At 33.8% G+C, this 17316-nt stretch overlaps 1 protein-coding gene across 8 annotated transcripts in view; it reads right to left on the reverse strand.

Moving 5' to 3' along the window:
* Positions 1-17316, reverse strand: part of AKT3 (AKT serine/threonine kinase 3) — a 282616-nt gene that overhangs the window by 34185 nt on the left and 231115 nt on the right. For all 8 annotated transcript variants that reach the window (XM_045165619.1, XM_045165620.1, XM_045165618.1 and 5 more), the window contains 2 exons: positions 8512-8726; positions 1253-1340 (listed from right to left, as the gene is read on the reverse strand). In XM_045165619.1, the coding sequence (XP_045021554.1) occupies positions 1253-1340; positions 8512-8726 (303 nt within the window). The remainder of the gene's footprint in view (positions 1-1252; positions 1341-8511; positions 8727-17316) is intronic.

Here is a 17316-nt window from a genome sequence, read left to right on the forward strand (position 1 = left end):
CGTGTGCCAAAGGAAACCTTTGATCACATATTATTTCTAGGTTCTTTTGCAGTGCAGTGACATGATAAACAGCAAGTGGTGCTTTAGGGGCTCTAGATGGATGCCACTCGTAAAGAATTCCATCAGTATTATACAGTAGGTATATAACTGTCTGCCTGAAGTTAATAAACACTGAGGATACTTAAGAATGATCACAGACTTCTCACAAGGTTTGAGAAGGATCCAATACTTACCTCGGTGCTTTATACATGGTAGGAACTCAAGAAATGTAAGTTTAACTGAAGTCTGAGTAGAGGTACCATAACATGGTGCCTGAATTTTAAACACCTAGTTACAAGAAATGCTTAAAATCACCACATTCCCTATTACTGTAACATAAATACAAAAATGGTGCACTTGTCTTACTTCCTCATAACTATGATATCACTCTGTCTTTGCTTTAGGGATTAACAGAGAAGAGTATTCGGCATAAATTAAGACACTGCATAAATGTTGCTGACAAATACATTTAAGAGAAAGACATGAAAACCTAGAATAAACTGAAATGGAAGGACTGAGTACATAAACTGACTAGGTAAGAATTATAAGCAAATGCTGAATAACATAAAAATTTCATAGTAAAATTTTCATATGACCATTTGAAAATCAAAATATCAAAATCACTGACTGTACTAACAATATCTGAAGTAGTAAAAATAAAATTTTAAAAATTTAAAAGATAAAAGACACAATAATTTCCTATTCCTAAACTTAAGTAAACACTGCAGTATTAGAAACAAGTACAGATTAGAGTAAAAATAAAATTATATGATTTGTAGCATCCATCTTGTAAGTCTTGAAGTTCTATTTCAAGTAAAAGAGAAGGCCCAAAGAAGACAAATAAATGTATTATTTTGTTAAATATTAAAACTAAACTGCTTTAAATTCCTTTCAAAAATAAGGAACTGTATAAATAAATATGAAACATTCACTTTAAAATGAAAGGTATAGAGACAAAGTTTCAAAATTGTGATTGTTTTGTTAGTTTTCTTGAAGAATAACATAACATTGGTGCCTTTATTTTTTCTGAATCAATGAAATGATGAGAAGTAGACTAGCAAATTATTGTGATAATAAAGAGAAAACTGATCACAATGAATAAAATTTCAAAATTCATTTCAGATGTAAAAACTTTCAATAATGTTTTGTGCTAAGAAGTTCAATATTCAATTAAATAATAGAGTAAAAATACAATATCATGAAGATAACCGACCTTTTTATCATACACATCTTGCCAGTTTACTCCAGAAAAGAAACTGTGTCTCATAATTTCTTTTGCATCATCTGGTCCTCCACCAAGGCTGTGAGAACAGAAATAAAATTAAATGATTATAGAACATTTGCATAAGCTGAATGCATAACTACAAAGCTTTTGTGAAATGTAACTTTCTGTGTGTAAATAGTTCTTGTGATAAATAGCCATAAAAATAAAAAGCTTTTGTTGTAAGATCTAGTTTTCCTAATACACTATTAATAAGAATTTGCCTTGGGACAGTATGGTATTAGAAAAAAGCACAAGTTTTGGAGACAAACCAGAACTAGGCAAGCAGCTCTAGAACTTAGCAAGTGTATGACAATGAAAAATTACTTAATCTCAGTTTTCTCATCTGTATAGTGAGAATAATAATACCAGCATGGAAGATTACTGTTAGGGTACTTGTTATTTCTAAATGTTAAGTATTTAGAAATAACAAGTACCTAGCACAATAAATAATAGCTATTGTCAATTCTCAAGCCAAAATTATTTTAGAATGACTTTAGTCAAAATGCACCCTTGTCAACATAAATTCTGAAAAGACTACATAATGGTTAGAAAAAATAATTTAGAGAGCACTGCTAACAGAAGCCAATAAATTGCTTTCATATTTCAAATGAATTTTCAGAGAAGTGAGAAAGTTAATATATGAAATATCACTGCAATGGAATCTGCTATACAAGTTTTAATATAAATTAAAAATTTAAAAATACCCTCACCCCATCTTTGAAGGTACTCTTATTCAACTGATACCTGACACAATCTGAAATTCAGGTGTTGTCTCGATTTCTCCATTTCATACAGTACATACTAGTCACATGAAGAAAGGATGAGAGAGACAGAAAATAACAGAGGAGGAAGTAAGATGGGAGGAAAAGAGGAAAAAGAGAAATAAAGAAAGGACAGGAAAACAAGGAGGAAAATAAAACAAAGGAAATCTATTTTTAAATCTGAATTTGATAGAGCAAGTTCTATTTGATTTTACTCATTGTTAGGAATGATACATGCTGGTAAATGCTTAATCATCAGCTATCTTGGGAAATTATAAATATATAATGCATATATGTATTATTAGATTTATCGATAGAAGATGTGCAGAAGCAAAACATTATACAGTATTTCCAACCTCAAAATATATAAGTACCCTCAAAAGTACAGAGAAGAGTAAAATTTAACAACATTATCGAAGAGTGATGAGTTTTGAGTATTTTCTATCCTTGATTTTAATGTTCCTGGTTTAATTGTAAGTTTATATAATTTAATTTTTAATAATGGCTGTTTTCAACAACCAGCTCACAAAATTCTTAATATTTAACAACTGGCTATTCTAAGCTGGTACCTGTCAACTCTCAACACACCACTGGCTAGGAAGAAAAGCAAACATGTCATAGAAAATAAGCAATTCTACAATTTTAATGAATTCTGGTTATTATTAGGTATAAGGAATACATCACTAGGAAGAATCCAGGATCCACTGTCAGAATGGAAAAACAAAACAATTAGCGGATTTCTGAATATCTGTAGTGATGATCCTATGGTTCCCAGTATCCAGGTCTTTTATCCTAAGATCCATACAGAATAAATCACCCCTCTGACTGGAACTTTCAGATTGGATCAGATCATAATAGTTATGTTCATATGTGGGACTCTCAGACTGGCAACTCTGTATTTAGTAACACTCAGCACTGGACTTCTGGCCTCATTCTTTTTTATTCTATTTCAAGTTATGTATGCCTCTCCCCTGGTAGAATGCAAATTCATTTGAGGGGCGAGTTCAGTACTGGATTATCCAAAAAGTGTTTTAAGCCTGTGATTAGGAAGCCAGAAAAGCAGAAACACCAAAATACTTGCTTCTGAAAGAAGTATTTAACATTTCAGAGTATGCATCAAAGTAGTATGTATGAGAAAAATCAGAAGTTCATTATATTTTCTTTTTTATTATTTAGTTCAATACTGTTTTCAATCTAAAATATAGACAAGATAGTGACTGAAGTAGCAGTTAAAATGGAAAACTATAATCATTTTTAGAAATAAAGGGTTTTAATTCGGCTTCAGTCATTCATTTTTATGTCACTCCTTAGTTCTCAAGCAATATTTGGCTTTGGACATAGCCAGCATTTAATCTACATTTATCAAATACATATATAACTAAAGTATCAGCCATGAATACTACACAAAGACTAAGAATATAATCTTAGACTGCCATTTTAGAAGTTGGTAGAGATTCTTTAACATAAGCTTCTTCAAAGTGTGAAACTGTCAAAAATTTCAATGTCAATGACTCCCTAATATACAATTTAAGACTCCAAAATAATATCAAAATATGATTTACATTAAGATATTTTTGTCTAAGAATACCAAATTCCCATATCAGAAAGCCAATCTAAAATCCTCAGCCATTATGGAGTCTTCATAACTAGAAGCAACATGGGATTTACAGTTTCCTTGTGTTACTGAATGCAACATGAGGTTATGATGTTCCTACAAAATTTGCATAGGATGTTAAGAGACATACTAACAGAATAATCATAAAGTAATGAAGAATAAGAAATAAAAGCAAACTGAGAGCTGACTCTTTGACAGAACTGAGAGCAATTCAGTAAAGAGTATCAGAAAAACTGAAGCAGTATTTAAATAATTGAATAGGAATAATAAAGAGGTATACTATCTTTGATTATGTTTCCAAAGACTTTTCAGGGTCCTTTGTTGGCTCTTTCTCTTCTTTCTACCTCCTAAATTTTTGACATTTCCCAAGTCTCTGTCCTAGGGTGTCTTCTTTTTATATTCTACTCTGTTCACTATTGTCATGGCTCCAGTCATGAGATGTTTACAGACCCCAAATCTAAATATTCAGTTCTTGTGTTTCTGTTTCTTTTAATTAATTTTTAGTAGAGTATAGTTGCTTTGCAATGTTGTGTTAGTTTCTACTGTTCAGAAGAATCAATCAGTTATATAGATATATACATATCAGTTCAGTTCAGTCGCTCAGTAGTGTCTGACTCTTTGCGACCCCATAAACCGCAGTACGGCAGGCCTCCCTGTCCATCACTTACTCCCGGAGTCCACCCAAATCCATGTCCATTGTGTCGGTGATGCCATCCAACCATCTCATCCTCTGTCATCCCCTTCTCTTCCTGCCCTCAATTTTTCCCAGCATCAGGGTCTTTTCAAATGAGTCAGCTCTCCGATGAGGTGGCCAAAGTACTGGAGTTCAGCTTCAACATCAGTCCCTCCAATGAACACCCAGGACTGATCTTCTTTAGGATGGACTGGTTGGATCTCCTTGCAGTCCAAGGGACTCTCAAGAGAATTCTCCAACACCACAGTTCAAAAGCATCGATTCTTCTGTGCTCAGCTTTCTTTCTAGGCCAACTCTCACATCTATACATGACTACTGGAAAAACCATAGCCTTGACTAGACGGACCTCTGTTGACAAAGTTATGTCTCTGCTTTTTAATATGCTGTCTAGGTTGGTCATAACTTTCCTTCCAAGGAGCAAGCGTCTTTTAATTTCATGGCTGCAATCAACATCTGCAGTGATTTTGGAGCCCAGAGAAATCAAGTCAACCACTGTTTCCACTGTTTCCCCTGTTTCCCCATGTATTTGCCAAGAAGTGATGGGACCGGATGCCATGATCTTAGTTTTCTCTTTTTTGATTTCTTTCTCATTTAGGTCATACAGAGCATTGAGTGGGGTCCCTGTACTATACAGCAGGTTCTCATCAGTTATCCATTTTATACACACTATTGTATATATGTCATTCCCAATCTCCCAATTCATCTCACCTCCCTACCCTGCCTTGGTATCCATAAGTTTGTTCCCTACATCTGTGTCTTTATTTTTGTTTTGCAAATAAGTTCACCTTGAATAGGACAACTGGACAGCTACATGTAAAAGAAGGAAATTAGAACACTCTCTAACACCATACACAAAAATAAACTCAAAATGGATTAAAGACCTAAATGTAAGCACAGACACTATAAAACTCTTAGAGGAAAACATAGGCAGAACATTCTCTGACATAAATTGCAGCAAGATCTTTTCTGACCCACCTTCTAGAATAATAAAAATAAAAACAAAAATGAACAAATGAGATTTAATTAAACTTCAAAGCTTTTGCACAGCAAAGGAAACCATTAACAAAACAAAAAGACACCCTCAGAACAGAGAAAATATTTGCAAATGAAGCAACTGACGAGGGATTAATCTCCAAAATATACAAACAACTCATGCAGCTCAATAAAACAAACAATGAACCAACCAACCCAGTGAAAAAATTAGCAGAAGACCTAAACAGACATCTCTCCAAAGACATACGGATGGCCAACAAACAGATGAAAGGATGCTCAACATAACTTATTATTAGAGAAATGCAAATCAAAAACTGCAATGATGTACCACCTCACACTGATCAGAATGTCCATCATTAAAAAATCTACAAACAATAAATACTGGAGAGGATGTAGAGAAAAGGGAACCCCCCTACACTGTTGGAAGGCGTGTAAATTGGAAGGTTCCCTATGAAGAGTATGGAGGTTCCTTAAAAAACTAAAAATAGAACTATCATATGACCCAGCAATCCCATTCCTGGCTATACACCTGGAGGAAATCAGCTATTGTGTTTCTAGTAAGCACTGGTACTCTTTTCAGCTGCCTGCTTGACATTTAGGCTTTCTACAGAAACCTCAGACTCAGTACAGCAAAACTAATATCAACATCCACCCCCATCAAGCCTCCTCCTTTGCCTGTACTCCCACTCTGTCAATAATAACTCCATTCTCCAGACTAGTCATCCAAGTTGGAAACCTCAGAGGCATCCCAAAGTCCTTCCACTTTCTCATCATTTCTATTTAATCATTCACAAAGTCTACTTAGCACGATTTACCACTGTTTGGGGATGGATTCCATCTCTTTATGTGGACAATTCCAAATGTATTCTTCATTACTCTGCCTACTTGCCCCTGGCCCTCACTGTTCTAATCTATCCATGACAAAGCTGCCTGAGTTATCTTTTCATAACACAAATTTGATTATACCATCCATTACTATTAATCATTCAGTGGCTTCTCATCTCCTTCTGAATAAAGATTAAATATTTTCTAAGAAGCAGAAGGTCCTTAGAATCTAACACATGAGCATCATCTCCCAATGTCACCCAACTCATACTCTATGCTCCAGCTGATGAACTTCTCAAATGCCATGTTCACCTGTAATTCGAGCTGTTCTTCACATGTAAAATTCTCTGCATGAAAATCACTGCAAATTCCAACCCCTTCATAGGCCAGCTCAAGGTTTCCAATCCCCTAGATAGCTAACAATTTCAATAGCATTTGTCTGTAGTTTAGCCTGAGCATCTGTGAATATGTTTTGTACCCCACGTTATTCTATGAATCCCTAAAGCAGAGGTTGTTCATCTTATTTATCCTTGCATTCCTAATATTTTAATGTAGCAGTGGAGGGGCTTGACGTATGTACCTTAAAAAGGAAATAACAGTTTAAAATAGCACATCTTCTCTTTAGACAGTATCAACCTCTGGGTAGACAAAACTTTAAGAGTTGTCCTACATACCAGGCAACTAACATTCTAGAAATTCCCCTCACATTTATTCAACAATTACCATGGGCTGTCCTCAGAGGGTGGGGGGAGGGTGGACGGTGGGGAAATGACAATAAAAAAATAAAGGAGACATGAAAACCAGAAGGAGAAGTCAGAAAAAGATGGGTTAAAAATTCACTACCCTAAGGCAAATATTAGGCCCAAAACTCAAGCAGATAAAATAGATATCCTAGCTCCATTTATAAGATTATCTATAGCCAAGTACCTCTTGTTACAATAGCTGTGAAACAATCACATCAAATGGAATACATTTTAAAACCTAAACCAAGAACATGGTGCACTATAAAGAAGATACAAGATAAATATCAAATAGGTACATAAAAACTTGATCTCTATTCTTGTTCTCCACAAATTTTCTGTGAGAACTAGGATAAATCACTTAAACCTCCCTGGGCCTCATTTTCTCCCAGTCAAACAGAAATGAGAATTATATCTATCCTTTCTACTCCACAGGCTACTAAAAAGCAAGGGAAATAAAGAGATGTGCTAATGTCCTGGCAAAGAACATAAAATTACTTTATAAATATAAGGTAAGGTCTCAGTTACAGGATTCAGAAACATTTCTGAATGGCTCTTCACTAAGCAAAAAGATGGTACCTCTTTTATTATGTTTGCTTATTTCTGCCGAAGGGAAAATCATGTTCCTCACAAATTTAAAAGCTGTAAATGTGTGATGGAAAGCTTCTCCAAGGTAAACAAAGCCCACATTTTAGAATTCACTTATTCCTTCACTCATTAATTCAGTCTGTCACAAATACACACTGAGCATCAACCAGTAACAGAACATTATGAAAATTATGTGAGGTGTTACAAAAAATTAAATATATGAAATGGTCTACCCTTAAGACACTTAAGGTCTGCGAGATTTTCAGAGAAACAGGGTTATGTACGTGTGTATATATATATCTAATGGAACAATGAGTTTACATGTATACACAAACACATAGATTCAGAGACATTTTATAATTAATAGTCATTTCATGTGTGACTTATAAAATGTATGTATAAATAAATATATAAACATGAACAAAGAATACTATAGCTCATTAAGCAAAGAACTATAGGATTTTTCAGGTCATAGCTGTATCTATAAAAATAGAAATACAAAGTGTATAAAGACATTTTTTCCACTAGTCCTTTCAGCCATGCAGGAAAAAGAATTATCTTCGAACGACAAACAAAAAAAGTAGCTAGATATATTAACATAGGTTAATGTGGGAGGAAAGTATAGAGACAGTTCTATCTGTTTTATAATGTAAATCAGCAGAAATATAAAGCCCAGAGATTGAAAGGGAAAAAAAGGGATCCTCCTATTCCCACAATAGCAAGCACCATGCAAATTAGGAAATTGTTTGCTCGTAACACTCTCAAAATCCTTATTTGGTAAAATCTGTATAAAATTTCCAAGTTAGGGAAGAGTTGAGAAAAAATTTTAAATGTTCTATATTATGCAGTTAAAAATAAGTCAGAGTCTCAGTGGGAAGATGTCTGCATCAAATACATTGCTTCTTGGAGTTAGTTATATGTGAATTAATTTCCATATCACAATTTCTAACCATATTCATCAGTAACTCACGGGCATGTTATTTGTGGCTTACCGTTTATTTGGATCCTTTATCAAGAGGCCTGAAAGCAATGATTTTGCATCTGAAGAGAGTGTTCGAGGAAATTTAATATCTTCCATTAGAATTAGTTCAAAAAGTTTCTCATGATCCTGGTTATAGAAAGGTAATCTCCCGCACATCATTTCATACATGACAACCCCAAGGCCCCACCAATCCACAGCTCGGCCATAGTCATTATCTTCTAACACCTAAAAGTGAAACCAGTAAAAGATTAATTTTTACATGTTAACCTTTTAAGCATTATTTATAAAACATAAGATTTTTACACAAAAGTGAATCATAACTTTCAAAACCTAAGTAGGTGATTCTGAGATCTTGACATTTAAACTATGAAGAATCTTACAAAAGATATAAATCTTACAAAAGATATAAATCACATCAAATATGTGAAATGTTCAATATATAGCCAGATATAAGGGGTGAAAAAAAAGAGGTATTGCAACCTTTTATGCAGCCTACTGCAAAATTCTAAGTAAATGAATTAAGTGGAGAACAGAGGAGCCTAGCATGCTGCAGTCCACAAGGTCAGGTCGCAAAGTGTCGGACATAACTTAGCCACTGAACAGCAAAGCAAAGTAAATGAATATATGAGTGCCCTAAGGATCAAAAGAAAACTATCTGCATACTTAACACATTTTCATTTAGGCCTACTTAATTTTTCATTCTGGTTCCACTAAGGTGGTCAGTAAGTAACAACTTGGAGCTAAACTGTGTTGATTATAGAGAACATAATGTGTCTAACACCTTCTTGCACTGAGAAGAACTAATACAAATCAGTGACAGATAGGAGTAAACAGATGCATTGTATTAAAGAAGCATCCAGGGCATGACAATCATGAAAATATATATGAAACTTTTTGGAAGACCCTACACATTGAAACTCTTGCAAGGAAATATGTAGGCAACAGAGTGAATATAAAGATTGTTTGATTGAGTTGTAATAAACTTTAGCATCCAAAGTTTTAGAACCTCACAACAATTTCTATTAAACACAAACAATAAAAACCATGGACTCGATATCTGTCTGGTATATGCCCTTAAATTTATTTCCCAAAACACATTACATGTAAAATATATTTAGTAAGAAACAATATGCAAGTATCAGTTATGCTGTGCTAGAGCAACCTGTTCAAACTGAAACATCACTTGCCGTTTGTACCAGGAAAAATATGATTACCTTTCTACAAGGTATGTTCCTCAATCAGTGGAAATTAATCATTTGGATCTTTCAATATTTTATTTCAAGACACTGTATTTGTATAGTAATGTAATTTTTAAACACCAGTGATTTTTTAATCTATTCCATGGCCAATTACCAGAATGTGCTGTCTGTAGGCCTTTATCTAATAGATGCTGGATTTCACCTAATAACAAAAATTTTAAAGTCTAAGTAACCTCTTACTGCACTCCTACAACACCAAAAAAACAGTGGTACACACAAAAAAGAGCCAAATGTGGTTTTTAACCTCTTTTTTCATAAAACCATAAAAAGCATAAAAGCTGGATTAACTGCCTCCCGAACCCACATTTCACCAGCCGGGTTCTCATCCCCAGCTGGCAAAACTGGCAATCCTTTATTTTTGTTTAAATACCTGGTTTGCAGCCAGAAGGGAAAGTGAGTACATAAAAAAAGGTTTTATTTTTGAAGAGAAATAAGCAACTGAAAAATAAAACTGTATTGTAAAAAAATCTGTTTGATAAAGTATATTTTATTTAGCTTCGTAAAATGAACACTGATTCTCAAGATAAGTGGTTTTGCTTCTGAACATACAAGCTTTAATTGAAATATACATCCATAATGCTACAATTAGAACTGTTTGCTGCATTACTCTGTACTGAACAAACGTGATGTAACTAACACATTATCTCAGTGACATGTAAAACTTAGGCAATGTTGAGGAGAAAATACCCTAACAACTCAGCCAGTCCTCTTTATCTGGAAGCCTTTGTCATCAATTAAAAAGAGAGATTTCTGTTCAACTCCTACCTTAAGACAGCTGGAAGATGAAATACACAGAAAATAAAACTAAAAAGGATTGTAATATTCTACATGTGGATATACTATAAAATATATTACCACTGTTCATACAATATCCTTTCTCCTTACATCTAAATCAAAATATAATACTTTGAAGTAATGTAGAAACTCCTGACTGAAATTAACACCCACAGCCTAGTAATATATAAAATTTACATTCTTTAGCCCAAGAGTTGCAGTTCCTTCTGATTCCCTCTGATCATTTTTTCCCCTCCTAGCAAAAAGGCTAATTACTTCATGGTTAGCACCAGGGCTGATCCAAAGAGTAAGATACATGGTAATGTAGAGGTACAACAATGTTCATACATTTCAAACTCCATTACAAGGCAATTTATCATATAATCTGGATATATATGCAGATCAAAATCTGCTTCTAAAGGAATAATTCACTGAAAGACTTACTTGAAGAACCAAACTAAAGACAATGTTCTTTTCCATGAAATCAATGTCATTAATGTTTAAACTACAATCAACTTAAAATATGAAGGAAGATATTTGGTATTTCCTTCTACACTTACTGTCCTCTGTAACCCTAGATGTAGCTTCATGTTACGAGAACATTTAACACAAATGCCCAGAGATCAAGAACAAGTGGGGAATTGAAACACGAAAAGAATGTAAATGTTAAAAAATGTTGAGAAGTCACATCAATAAACCCCAAGCAGAGCCCAAGCTCTAGGAAACAAGGTGTAGTTTCAATTTTTCTACTAGGAGCCAGAGATTGCTTCACTTTCTAATATAATAAAATCCAAGATTCAAGGAAGTCACAGCAGGTTATCAATTACTTTTAAATGATCTGGTAATACCTGATTAATATTTGGTAACATTTGAAGTACACACTTTCATTTATCAAAAACCAGCTAAGTTTTAAAAAATCACTATGAACAGCTCTTGAATGGTTACTAATATCAAAGAATGACATTAAATAATAAATTTTACATTTTAAAATGATACCATCAATTAAAGTTCCCAAAGTAAATACTTATTTCATGAATGGGTACTTTCAGAAGGCATATTCATTTCAATATTCTTTTACCAATTATGATTTACTGAGAGGCTGAAGGAATACCTTTCTCAGCTTGTTTGCCAGGCCACACAAAGCACTCAAGGCAAGTAGTTATGAGGAGGCTATGTATGCCCTGGAGTGGCTTACTGCTCAATCAATAATCCTGACAGAACAGATGGGGGAAAAAATTAAACATCTAAACAAACTGTCTGTACACCTATGTTGTGAAAGTAAACTGCGAACTTGGATGAACCAATTTACCGCTAATTCAATTTTTTTTTTCCTCTGGTAACCTTATATTTCAGGTAACTGATATTGTGTTTTATACATAAACACACAGTTAGATGCTATATAATCTACAGAAATCCTTTAATATTCCTATCACAGAAATGTTGCTAAAAGATGACCTATAAATCTTCTAACTCAGATTCTAAAATGTATTGCAGCTACAGAACTATTACATATATTTCACAAGAAAAATGAATTCCATGGTTTACTGTTATTTTCTTCATAAATATATACTTTATACCCAGTTTTCAACTGCTCTAATGATTCTAAAGGGACTGAAACTGTGCCATTTGCTCTGAATTAAGATGCTGTAAGCTTCATGGCTGCCTCCTAGCATGCACACACAAGTACTTGCATGCAGTTCATCTCCTACTTCCAGAAGCATTCTCTGGCTAGAACAGGCCAAGCTAAATGGATACAACAGTGGTATCTTCCCAGAGATTCCTATACTTCCTTTTTATCCTGAAGCAACGGACATTACGGGGTTCTAAGAAACTGGGTCTTTGTAACCAAAGCAAAAATGGCCATTATAAAACACGATAGACAATCACTAGTGTTCCCAGTTAGGGCTGGTTTTGTATATGTTATGTCTCAGAGAATTTAAAATTACACTCCGTGCTTAAATCAGAATCATTCCAAAGTACTGAATGCAAATATTCTGATTGTTAAAATCAAAAGACTATATAGCACTCAAAAGAACTTTAGGTGAAAAATAGCTTCAAAAAAAACCTGACAGAACTCTAGGGAAGTAAAAGCTGGTACTTATAAAGGTTGAGAGACATTAACATTGAACTAAAAATATCATTTTTGTTTATATTTAAACAATATCTAAATTGGGGACCCAGTGGGAATTTTTTTAACTACGCAGTTTTTCATTGAACTATGGCTGACTTACAACACTGTGTTAGTTTCCAATGTACAGCACAATGGGATGGTTTTTAATATCATCCAGAAACAGTATAAACAGCCAACTCATGACAGACGTTCTTAAATACAAATTCTAACAATAAAGCAGACAACTTCTGTCTGAACTAATCACTGTGCTCATCCACTTAATTTCCCCCTTAGTATTGGTGATGAGACCAGTTTAGAACCATCAAGATGTGAAGGCTTTCAAAAATACTTCAGGGGGACAAGTGCTACATGCATCATTAAGAATGAAATAAAATATTAGGTATGTATACAGCTTGGGAAAAGCTACTAAAATAACTTTTCATTTTTACAAAATGAAAAGCTTAGAAGTTTTAAGATTTAGTTTCATCATCTGTTAGAACTAGTACAATTTTGTCCAAGGGTAAGCAAAACGTAGTTATGTGTGCTACTATTTTTATCTACAGATGAAATGTACAAATATATATATATATATAAAAAACTTTGATTTCATTCATTTTTAAGATCTCCTCAAGATAATACTGATAAGGCCTATAAAATGATGTCTTTTTCATATATTCTTTGTTGTATTTAAAATAAACAAAATTCCATCTAGTACACTTAAAATCAAGTTTGGTTCCACCTACTTCACCTATGTACTCTATACTCCAGGCTACCAGCTATCTTCACCTTTAATTAACACGATTCTCCCCACCCTCCTGAAAGTTAATGTATACTTTTGGCCTTTCATTTGTGCTATTATCTATAAAGAATCGCAATGACTTTAAGCAAGTTTTTGTATTAAAATAGTTATCAAAATATTTTCATCTATTGCAGATACTGTCAAAATACATATTATAAAAGATATTGAAGCTAGTAGGCTTCAAAAGTGAATAAAATGATACGCAGTGACTACTTTCTAAAAATGAGTTTCCAAAAACTAGAAATACATTAAAAATGCATCTTCAGCCACTGAAAAACATAGCATTTTACACATATGAAATAAAATTATATACATTTTTTTTCTGAATAGCAACCACAACTAGATACTATGTATTTTCCAACAATCAAGTCATTTTTTGCAATCTTTTTGTTAGTTCTAACTTGATTATCAAATAATTTTTATTTTTACACTATTACAGAAGTGCATTTCTCTAGGTTTCCAAAACCACCTTATTCAACCTTCCCCATCTGTCACCATCTGCTTCTTTTTAGCATGTACTTTTTGTGTGATCACATAAGCATGTGAAAAATAACTAACATTCAGATGATTATCTGCTGGTACATTTGAGGACTGGGCATAATAAAAGTGAACTGCCAAAACGTACTTAACACTTTTAATTTTGTTGGGTCTTGCATGTAAGCTACATTTGATTTTCAAACTGTTTTACAGTTGGAAAGTTGATCAGGTACTGCTAACTCAAGAGCAAAGCTGAGACTCTAAATAATTAGCACTGCATAAAAGGATGGTTTGGATTCAATGAGAGCCAAATCAAATAATAAAATTTAACAGTAAGATTTTATATATGATTTCTAATTTCTTTATATTTCTAGGCATGAGAATATAGTAGATACGATGAAAACAAAACCCCCTCAAAACACCATAGTCCATAATATATGGCAGGTCAAATTTATTTCCTTCTAATACAAAAGAGCAAAACCACTTTAAAACTATCTATACTAATGCAGCTTTAGAGATGCAGCACACTAAACATAGAGTTAATGCCCATTAGGACTGTATCTCTGCAACATCTTTTTAAAAAGATACTTTTTCCCCCTTTAATAAAAAAGGTACACAGTTCTTCATCAAAAGAAGAGAAAAAATACTTTAAAAAATATCCTTTTTTTAACAAATGGCATTTTTATATCATAATTTCTTTTTTCCTGGTGGTCTTTAAGAAGAAATCTCAGTTCATTTAAAAATCAGGTGTAAGTCTGAGATATAGTACAGTTAATGCATCAGTTTTGAACTGATTTCTAACAGTATTTTTGAAGTATTTTTTAAAATATCCTGCAACCATCTTTAAGTAGCAAAGCATTCTGACCAAATTAAAACAGTTTAGGGAATCCCCTGGAGGCCCAGGGATTAGGACTCCCAGACTCTACGGTAAGGGGCACAAGTTCAATCCCTCGTCAGGGAACCACGATCCTGCATCTCTTGTGGCATGGCCAAAAAAAACAGAACAAACAAGCAAACAAAACCCCTCCAATACTAGTTGAAAATGTAAAGGATGGCCACTGCTAGATGAATGAGAGGCTGCAGAAAGATGTCTCCGTAATGTGTAAACAGGTCTCCCATGTGAAGGTAATAGACTAACAAGGAGCCCTTCAAAAGAGAAGCAGTACTCAGGCACATTCTCCAGGTCTGATAAACAGCTACTACTGACAAACTACCAAGAAAAGTCTGGCATCAATAATGCTATGTACCAGAAATGTCAAGGTTCAAAGACAGTGAGAGATACCATCTGCAGTGAAGGGAAGAGGCTAGTTTAAGCTCTTGCCAATCCCTCTCTAATTCTGACCATGCATATCTGGATCATATATTGCCTTGCTCTCAGTTCACGTGCTTTTCCCTTGTCTGTGAGATCAAATCTAAACACTTTCCCATTCTGATCCTGATCTACACATCCAGCCTCCTCTTAGTCTGCTCCCTCTTTACTGCCACCAGACCCTCCAACCACCTTTCCTTTCACTGTACATAACTCTAGTAAAGCAATTATTTTCTTGGACAGTAATGATTATTCTCCATATCCTATCACCTTAGTAAATACAGCAGGCTACCAGATGACAAAAAACATTTCTATGATCTTTGCATTCCCAGTACCTAACAGAATGCACAGCACCTATTAAATACTCAACAAATATTTCTTTAATGAATGAATGAGTGTTCTTCAGTGAAATGGTCTACACCAGAGATCAGAAGAAAAAACTTAAATTCTTGTTTTTAAAAGTAAGCATATAAAACAGTTACCCTGATTTAACAAAATGCAGTTTGACACAAATGCTTAAAATATAAAAATTGAAACTGCGTGAGAAGTTTAGTTGTCTCGTTTTGTCATCCTCAAATAGTAACCACAACGATCACTCTCCCCTGTGAAAACAAGGTCAAGATGTTAATTATGAACCGACATCTCTCAGCCATCGGGTATATAAACTGCTTTTAAACCCTTCTGCAATATTTTTTCAAAAGGTATACAGAAAGGGTTTACCTGTCTTTAAGAAGAAATTGATAATTCCCTGTGAACTATAAACTTTCAATTTAGAAACAACTGGACTCTTCTTGGATTAAATTCCTGGTTTTGTTCTTCAGTTGATGATATTTGCATATAAAAACAGTATCTTTGTTTCTTAGGAGATCATCTGCTTCTGAAATGAGATGTATTTATCTTCTACAGAAATAATTTCCCCTAATTGTGATACAACTAATTTTGTCATTCTAAATATGGGATATCATCATCCAAGGCAAATGTATAGCAGGGGCAACTGGAACTCCAGAGAAACAAAGATTTTGTTTTTCATGACATTCACAAAAATAATCCTATTCTAGAAAATGTGATCTTGTATTTGAATAAACAAGAAACAGTATTCTAAACTTTTACCAAATTCAGCTCCAACAAGGAAGCTCCATACATGTTAGCTCAAAAATGGAAAATTTTAAACTCCAGATTTTATAACAGAAAAAAATGTTACTTTTGGCAGACCTTGATAAAATAATATTTGGAAATTTACTATGAAAAATACTGCTAATATTTCAAATTACTAGCATTTATTTACAAAAACTTAAAATTATTGAAATGTAATTTTAATCTCTTATTGAAAAGAGCTATTGTAGTAATAAACTGGCATTAGTTACTATACATATAAGGAATGCTAGTATCATTCTGAATATATTTCCATTTCCTAATTCTTTTGATTACTTTTCCTGCTGAGCATTTACAAAGAATCTATTTTTAGAAATGGCAATTACTTACATCTATAGTGGCCTTGAAACAGCGATTTTTTCTTTTTGGCTACCACGTTATGCGATTAAAAAAGTAAAAATAGGCTTTATAAGACGAACCTCGTTAGAATCCTGTTTCTATCTCTACCACCTCCTATCTGTGTACAGATTACATTAAAAATTCTGATCCTCAGTTCCCTTACCTTTAAAAAAAACAGGTTTGCTATCTCAAAAGGTTATTCCAAATTTGCAATGTACATATATAGCATGCAGCAGATAATACATGTTCAATAAATAGTTATCATCATCCATCAAACATAAATGCCTCCCTCCTTTGCTCTAGTGACTAACCTTGTTGGAGTCTGAGGGAAGAATTGAACTTGTGCCTCACAGGTTTTATACTAGCTGCTCCCTGTGTTTGGAAAACTCGTCCCCTGTATTTTTACAATAGTTGCCTCTTAGCATTCAGGTCCCTGGTTAAACATCACTTTCCCTGAACATCCTATCTGTAGAAGATTATATTTTCCAAAGAGGGCTGCAACAGTATCTCCCATGTCACATGTTTTTGCCATGGAGAGGTGGGATCTATGTCACTACCCTCTTAAACACGTGCAGGCTCAGGAATGTTTTAGCATA

The sequence above is a fragment of the Bubalus bubalis genome, chromosome 5 (genome assembly GCF_019923935.1).
Source record: "Bubalus bubalis isolate 160015118507 breed Murrah chromosome 5, NDDB_SH_1, whole genome shotgun sequence".
In the NCBI taxonomy this organism is placed as follows: Eukaryota; Metazoa; Chordata; class Mammalia; order Artiodactyla; family Bovidae; genus Bubalus; species Bubalus bubalis.